Below are 7,815 nucleotides of genomic sequence, written 5' to 3' on the forward strand. Positions count from 1 at the left end.
GAGGCACTCGGGTGTCCAGCCTGAGCCCCAGGCCCTGGGCGGCTTGTACAGAAGCAAATTACACGGCTGGGGTTTTGGCTCTGACTTCAAGGGCCAGGGGCCCAGCCCCCCTTTAGCCTGGCTATAAAGGGCTGCCCGGGGTCTCTGTCCAGACCAGACCCTGCGCTTGACTTGTGGACATCATGGCCGCCACCACCACCAGCATCCGCCAGTTTTCCACCTCCGGCTCTGTCAAGGGCCTGTGTATGCCCAGCGGGGGTTTCTCTCGGATGTCTTCCATCCGTGTTGGGGGTGCTTGCCGGGCCCCCAGCCTCCTGGGAGTTGGCGGCTCTGGCAATATGTCCATGTCCTCGTCCCGCTTCTCCATGGGCTTGGGGGGCGGCTATGGCGGGGGCTATACCTGCAACCTGGGCGGGGGCTTCGGCTCCAGCTTTGGCATGGCCGACAACTTGCTGGGAGGCAGTGAGAAGGAGACCATGCAGAACCTCAACGACCGCCTGGCCTCCTACCTGGACAAGGTGCGTGCCCTGGAGGAGGCCAATGCCGACCTGGAGGTGAAGATCCACGACTGGTACAAGAAGCAGGGACCCGGGCCCGCCCGAGACTACAGCCACTACTTCAAGACCATCGAGGAGCTTCGGAGCAAGGTGGGCACTCCCTGCCCTCTGTCCTCAGTATCTACTTCCGACTCATGCATCCCAACTTTGGACCTTTGCCAACGTCTCTCCTCCAGCCTAGGTTTCCATCATTCATTCATTCATTCACTCACGCTCTCACTTGTCCTGGAACCCAGCTCTGGTCCCCAGGCCTGGAGGGCATCCTGTGAAGGGAGGCTGTTTGGAGTTCCTTCTTCCTGGGGGAGGGTATTTGGTGTGGGTGATGTAGGCATGGTCAGGGAAGTCTTCAGAACCTTGAGGGCAGCAGCAGATGTTCCAGGTATAGAGATCAGTGTGGGCAAAGGCATAGAAGTGGAACAAATTTGGTGTGGCTGCTGGGAGATGAGGCTGGAAGTCTCCTTCTCACTAATCCATTCTCCTCTGAGTTTGCTCCCCTGCTACCTGCCTCACCTCCTCCAGGCAGTCCTCCTAGATGGATGGCACTTGACTTTTGTCCTCAGACCTTGGGGTCCTTTCTGTACTTTGAGGTTCAGTCTATACTGTGTTCATTGGGCTGATTTCACTGAGTTTGACATATTCTCACAGTTGTTTTCTCTGTGGGTCTTCCTCACTCCTTCCATGATGGTCACTCTGGGGTTTCCTAAGGGCAGAATCTGTCTCTCCTTGCTGAGTTTGCGAAGGAGGGCAGGGTGGTCCCCGAGAAAAGGAGCTGTGTCTTCCCACTCAGACTGGAAGCTCCCAAGGGGAGAAATTTCTCTAACTTAGTCTGATGGAAGAGGCAACACACACACACACACACACACACACACACACTATGATCTCTATGAACTCATGACCTTGGCATTCTGTGAACGTTGCACCTGGGTCTTTTGCACAAAACTTCTGGCTGGAAGGACCTAAAGGGCTGCAGTTTCCAGAGGCAGCAGAGAGATCAAAGAGGTTCAGGAGCCAGGCTTGGGGAGATCTAGGCTGGGGGCTGGCTGGCCTGGGCTCAGCCCGCTCAGTTTTCTGGTGAGAACCAGGCCTGTGGCCCTGTGAGGGGCTTTGCCTGCTCCTGCCAAGGACCCAGGCCAGAAAGGGAACTCCTGCAGTTGCCCCCTGGAAGCCGCACCGATGGGCGTGCCAGATTAGATACCGGGCTTGGTCTGGGCAGCGGGGAACCCAAGGGAGCCCTGGTGAGTCAGTGTTCCCGAGCTCTGGGGTCAGCCAGCTCTTCACTCCAGACCCCAGCACGCTGCGCACCAGGCCGCTGAGTCACTGCCCCTTGGCGGTGTGCACCACCACCCCCTCGCTGGGCCCCATCAGCCTCCTGAGTGGGAGGTGGGAGGTGGTAGGTGGGGCAGGTCTGCAGGCTGCAGACCAGCCCATTGAGGTCCTGGGGCGAGTTCAAACTGGCTCTTGGGTTCAGTCTGGAAACCGAGCCTGACCCAGGAAGCCTTTTCAGAACTTAGGGCCTCGAGTGGGCTCTGAGGTCCAGGCTGAGTTTCCTGGGGCTTCCCCCTCTCACAGCTGTACACTTCAACCCTCAGTCTTAAAAAAACTCCAAAGTCGACCCAGCTCATCTGCCAAGACTTCCTCTCTGCTTCCTCTGGGCAGCATGCAGGGGCCTCGCCCTCCCCTTCCCCCATGGCCCTTGATGGGAGCCTCTCTCCTGTGTTTGTCACAATAATGACCGCTCTGCTCCTTCCAGAGCCTCCCCCTTTCCCTGTGGTCATTTGAACCTCCCAGACAACCCTGTGGGAAAAGAAAACCTTGTCCTAAGGTTTGATGTGGGACCCATCATAGCTTTATTAACCATTTCATTAATTGTATAATTAAATTAATGTTTCCTGGGGGTTGACTCTGGGCCAGGCACTGTGCCCAGGGCTGGGGATGCCAAACAGAATGAGACAGGCATGAGACAAGGCTATGTTCCTCTGGAGCACAGAGACCAGTGGAAGAGAAGACAAATACACATAAAAAAGTCATGGAAAAAAATTGCATTTGTGAGAAGTACTGTGTAAGAGAGATGGGCCGAGGGGAGGAATGATGGGGAGGAAGGACTCAGGGAATGCAAAAGGGCTTCCTGGAGGAGGTGGCAACTGAGCCCAGAGGTGAGTTTAGTTGGGGAAGATGGAATCAGGTCCAGGCAGCTTGGGCAGTGACTCCCATGGTGGGAGAGGATTGCATATGGGTCTTTCTACTGGCATCATGGTATCCATGCCTGGGTATCATGCTTTCTCTCCTTGTGAGGAGACCACAGGGGCCCTCACCTCCCTCACTCCAGCCCACTATCCAAAGGGTTGTCAGAGGGGTGTTGCAAGGCCTTCCCAGGGCTGCTGAGCGCGCTTGCTCACCGGCCCCACCATGTCCCCCAGATCCTGGCAGCCACCATTGACAACGCCAGCTTGGTGCTGCAGATCGATAATGCCCGCCTGGCAGCTGACGACTTCCGCACCAAGTGAGTTGGGGCCTCCCGGGCGGCTCAGGGGGCTGGTGCGGTCCGGCTCTGCACCCCACAGAGCTCTCTGTGCATATGAGGGCATCCTCGCGGCACTCCATGGCTCATGCTTCCCCCCAATCCAGGTACGAGACAGAGCTGAACCTGCGCATGAGCGTGGAGGCCGACATCAACGGCCTGCGCAGGGTGCTGGACGAGCTGACCCTGGCCAGAGCCGACCTGGAGATGCAGATCGAGAACCTCAAGGAGGAGCTGGCCTACCTCCGGAAGAACCACGAGGAGGTGAGGCTGGCTCGGGGATGCAGGAAAGACTTGCCTGGGAACAGGCAAGGCTGGGCTCCCACATCTGCCTGGGCCAAGGCCACATTCTCTGTCCAATTCCTGTCTCTGATGCGTTCCTGGCTCTTACCCTGGGAGACCCTCAGAGGGCCCTGGTTGAGGCCTGGAGGGCCCTCTTTCCGGAAAGATACTTCCCTGTCCCTCGAGGCACAGCCTGCTATGTGGTGGCAGTTAACTATCTAATAGGCCAATTGGTCTAAGAACTCGCCGGCTAATTATTATGATTAATTGTAATAGTGATAGTCATAACAACAAGGAACATCTGCCCAGCGCATTCCAAGTGATTCACAGCGATTATCTCAGCTAATACCGACAGCGTCGCTGCGAGAAAGGAGCGAGTTCCTCCCTTTACCAGCGAGGGGACTGAGGCTCAGAGAGGTTAAGGAATTTAGCCAAGGCTGCACAGGGGTGGGTCTTCGCTCAGGTCTGCCTGAGCCATTTCTGTAGCAGCTCTGACGCCACCACTCTGCCACTTCTCCCACCTCCTAGGGACCCCAAGGCTTAACCCAAGTGTAGGGATCCAAGACCCTGCAGGGGGACTGATGAGCCATGTGGCTTCCTTCTCACCAGACCTCCGGGGTGGCCTGAGCTGAGAGAGCCTAATGCCCCAACAGCAGGAGTTCATCCAGTGGTTCTGCTTGATTTTGAGGCTGGTTTTGGGGATGCATCCCTGAGCAGATTCACATTTCCTAATGAGGTCTGACTCCCCCAGTGCCAGCAAGGGGCTGCTTTCCCTGTGCTCGTGCTGCGTGGTTGGTGGTAGGGCCCCGAAGTGAGGGGTCAGGGCAGGGAGTGAGGTTGTCCTGGCTCATACCCTGGCATAATCAGGAGTTGCCTTCTCTCCTGCCCCAGCACGCACTGGGGCTGGGCGAAGCCCACCGTCCAAGTGTGTGTTGGGGGAGATTGTTGACATCCACAGCCATGCGCGTTTGAGACACGAGAACATCCATCTCCACCTTCAGGGTGAGGAGCTGTTGGCCTGTCTGTGTCTGTCCTCTGCAATCATCTCTCCCAGAATGAGAAGGCAGCCCCAGGGACGCCCCCCAGGATGGCCCTGAGTGAGCCCCTGTACCCCTCTCTGTCCAGGAGATGAATGCCCTGCGAGGCCAGGTGGGCGGGGACGTCAACGTGGAGATGGACGCCGCCCCCGGCGTGGACCTGAGCCGCATCCTGAACGAGATGCGCGACCAGTACGAGAAGATGGCGGAGAAGAACCGCAAGGATGCCGAGGACTGGTTCTTCAGCAAGGTGGGTGGCCCGCGTGAGCAGGTGAACACACATGTGGGTGCTTGTGCTTTGTGCTGAGCACTGACTGGAAAATTTGCAGATGTGGATTCCCAGCTGGAAGGACCTTTGGAAACCAGTTGGGACCAAACCATCACGTTCAGGGGGAGACTATGAGGCTCAGAGAGGCCTCAAGCTCACATAGCCCTTCACGGGGGCAGGGGGAGCAGAGTCAGATCTCCTGACCGCACCAGACACTCTCCCAGCCCGGGAACTCATAGGCAGGTGTGTTTTTGGATGCAGACTCCCCTGCCCCCAGTAAGAACAACACATTGAGCAGTGGCAGCACCCAGACTGTGATGGGCACACAGAGAGCAAAGGCCAGGGCCTGCCCTTACTTGTGCCTGCAACCCAGTAAGGAAGAAGCAAAGGACCGCAGGACAAGATGAATCCTGTAAGCGCCAGTGTGTACCAGTGGGCCTGAGGCCCTCTAGGGCGGGGGAAGGGCAGGTCTGGGAGGTCAGGGCTCGGGGGTGGCCCCTGCCCTCTGCCTCACCTCTGCCAGCTTCCTCAAGCCCCAGGGGCCCATCCTGCCTTCCAGACGGAGGAGCTGAACCGCGAGGTGGCCACCAACACCGAAGCCCTGCAGAGCAGCCGGACGGAGATCACGGAGCTGCGCCGCACGGTCCAGAACCTGGAGATTGAGCTGCAGTCCCAGCTCAGCATGGTAGGGCCGCTGTCCCCTCCCTGCCCTGTGCCCACCGCTCCAGGGTGGGCCCTGCCTCCTGGACCCCCACTGGGAGAACCAGAGGCTCCCTGCCCCGCCCTGCCTCTTCACACTCTGCCCCACCTCCTGCTCTGCCATGCTGGCAGCACCCACAGGCCTGCACCACCTGGGGACCCACTTCTGGGGGCTCCATCGTGGGGAAGGGCCCCAGCTCGGTTTCCCCAGTCACCTACACCTCGACCCCCAGAAAGCGTCGCTGGAGGGCAGCCTGGCGGAGACTGAGGCACGCTATGGAGCCCAGCTGGCCCAGCTGCAGGGGCTCATCAGCAGCATCGAGGCTCAGCTGAGCGAGCTCCGCTGTGACATGGAGCGGCAGAACCACGAGTACCAAGTGCTGCTGGACGTGAAGACCCGGCTGGAGCAGGAGATTTCTACCTACCGCCGCCTGCTAGAGGGCGAGGATGCCCAGTGAGTGGAGGGCACCCCGCCTGTGCTTGGAGGGCTGGGGTGGCTTCACCCAGGGAGGGATGGCACCAGCTGAGGCAGGAGGAGGTGTGGAGGCTTGCAGGAGATGAAGCAGAGAACACTGGCTGGGGGCCCACTAGATGGTATAGGCTCTGGGGAGCCAACGGGGCCCTTTTGTGTAGAGAGAAGTATGGTTGTCAAGACATCTTAGAACAGTCACTTGGGCTACAGAGAGAGAAATGTGTCTGAGGGGACAGGGTGACGTCAGGGAGACCTGTCAGGAGGCTGGAGCAGGGAGTAAGGCCAGGGAATGTGTTAGTCGCTCAGTCATGTCCAGACTCTTTGCGACTCTATGGACTATAGCCCTCCAGGCTCCTCTGGCCATGGAATTCTCCAGGCAAAAATCCTGGAGTGGGTGGCCATGCCCTCCTCTAGGGGATTCCTGACCCAGGGATCGAACCCAGGTTTCCTGCATTGCAGGCAGATTCTTTACCATCTGAGTCACCGGGGAAGAAGACCTGCTATAAGGCAGGTGGAGGACAGGGGAGGGGAGGTCGTGTACCCAGAGGATGTGTTAGCTAAAAACAGCAGGGCTGGATGCCTGAACACGGGGGTGAGCGTGGCTTGTAGGCGGAACTCAATAAATGTTTGAGTAAGTGCATGAAGGAATGGGTAACAATGGCACTGGGTTTCTGGTTCCAGTGACTGGTTGGTGATCCCATTGTCCAGGATGGGTGGCTCTCTGGTTTGGAGTTGGGAGGGTGCTCAGACCCTGGTGTAAAGGGGCCATGGATATCCTGGAGTCTCCATGCTTAGTCACTCATTCCAGCGTTTTGCTCTGTGTCGATGGCCAAGTCCATCTGTAGTCTAACCGCAGTCTCTCCTGTTTTAATGAAGTTTATTTATTGGGCCCTTCAGGATACGGAAAAAAAAAACTCTCTCAGCTTCTCCTTGTAAATCCCTGGTTGGCAGCAAAGTGCCTCTGGGCCTCCTGTTGGGGTATCCGCTTTCCTTATTCCTGCCCACTGGGCCTGTCCCTCTGACCTTGTGGTTGGCATTCTCTGCCGTGTACCCACTGCTGTGATTTCTCTCTGATTTCCTGGGACTTCGCTCCCCTCGGCCTCACCAGCTGCTACTCCTCCCAGGGGGCTGGACTCCTCACCAGCATCCCTGAGCTGACAGCTCCCCCTCTTCCTGCAGCCTGTCCACCCAGTACTCCTCGTCCCTGGTCTCACAGCCCACCCGGGAAGGTAAGAGCCTGCCCCGTCCTGCCCAGGGTGGGTGGGGAGAGGCTGAGGCCCCTCCTGTGTGGGGGACTCAGGGAGGGCCTCCAGCCTGAGGTTCTGTGTGTATCCCTCCCCCTCCGCCCGCAGGCACGGTGACCACCCGCCAAGTGCGGACCATCATGGAGGAAGTCCAGGACGGCAAGGTGGTCTCCTCCCGCGAGCAGGTCCATCGCTCCACCCACTGAGGCCCCTTTCCACCTGCAACAGCCCAGCCTCCAGGGCCCAGGGGCAGCCATTGCCTCCAGCTCCCAGCACGCTACTGCCGCGCCCCGAGAGCCCGTGTGGGCCACCACCCAAGAGCTGTTGCATTTCTCTGTCTGCTTCCTGCCTCCCCTCACTGAGGGGGGTCTCCTGACGTTGTCCCAGTGACTGCAATTAAAGCTTTGCTTGAAGTTCAATGTCTCCTGTGATTTGGTCTGGTCATTGGTTTGGGCATTGTGGGCTGGCAATGGCGGGGTGAGGAGAGTTTGTTAAATGTTTGGGGCTGCTTGTCACCTGCCAATCTGTTCTCCCAGCCCATCTGGGCCTGGGGCCCAAAGGAGGGAGGCAGGATGCTTGAGGATGGGGGGATGGGACAGTCCACCAGGTTGGGGAAGTTTTTGAGAATCAGTCCCTGGGTGCCCCATTATCTGTGGCTGGCCCCTGGAAGGGCCCCATAGACTTTCCAGGAGCCACACCTGTTATAGAGAGCGCCCTGCCTTAGCCTGGGGCGGGTAC

General features: G+C 58.5%; 1 protein-coding gene across 1 annotated transcript; it reads left to right on the plus strand.

The window, feature by feature from the left end:
• Positions 1 to 182: 182 nt before the first annotated feature.
• Positions 183 to 7,485, plus strand: LOC129650810 (keratin, type I cytoskeletal 42). The gene is made up of 8 exons (XM_055579614.1): positions 183 to 647; positions 2,975 to 3,057; positions 3,183 to 3,339; positions 4,483 to 4,644; positions 5,222 to 5,347; positions 5,595 to 5,815; positions 7,013 to 7,062; positions 7,186 to 7,485. The coding sequence occupies exons 1-8, from the start codon at positions 183 to 185 to the stop codon at positions 7,281 to 7,283; spliced, it is 1,362 nt and encodes a 453-aa protein (XP_055435589.1). The 3' UTR covers positions 7,284 to 7,485.
• Positions 7,486 to 7,815: the final 330 nt, after the last annotated feature.

The sequence above is a fragment of the Bubalus kerabau genome, chromosome 4 (genome assembly GCF_029407905.1).
Source record: "Bubalus kerabau isolate K-KA32 ecotype Philippines breed swamp buffalo chromosome 4, PCC_UOA_SB_1v2, whole genome shotgun sequence".
NCBI lineage: Eukaryota > Metazoa > Chordata > Mammalia > Artiodactyla > Bovidae > Bubalus > Bubalus kerabau.

Coding starts and splice junctions, on each gene's coding strand:
- LOC129650810 (XM_055579614.1), top strand. CDS start 183: ATGGCCGCCACCACCACCAGCATCCGCCAGTTTTCCACCTCCGGCTCT. Junction 3,058..3,182: donor GCTGACGACTTCCGCACCAA/GTGAGTTGGGGC, acceptor CCCCCAATCCAG/GTACGAGACAGAGCTGAACC. Junction 5,348..5,594: donor TGCAGTCCCAGCTCAGCATG/GTAGGGCCGCTG, acceptor CTCGACCCCCAG/AAAGCGTCGCTGGAGGGCAG.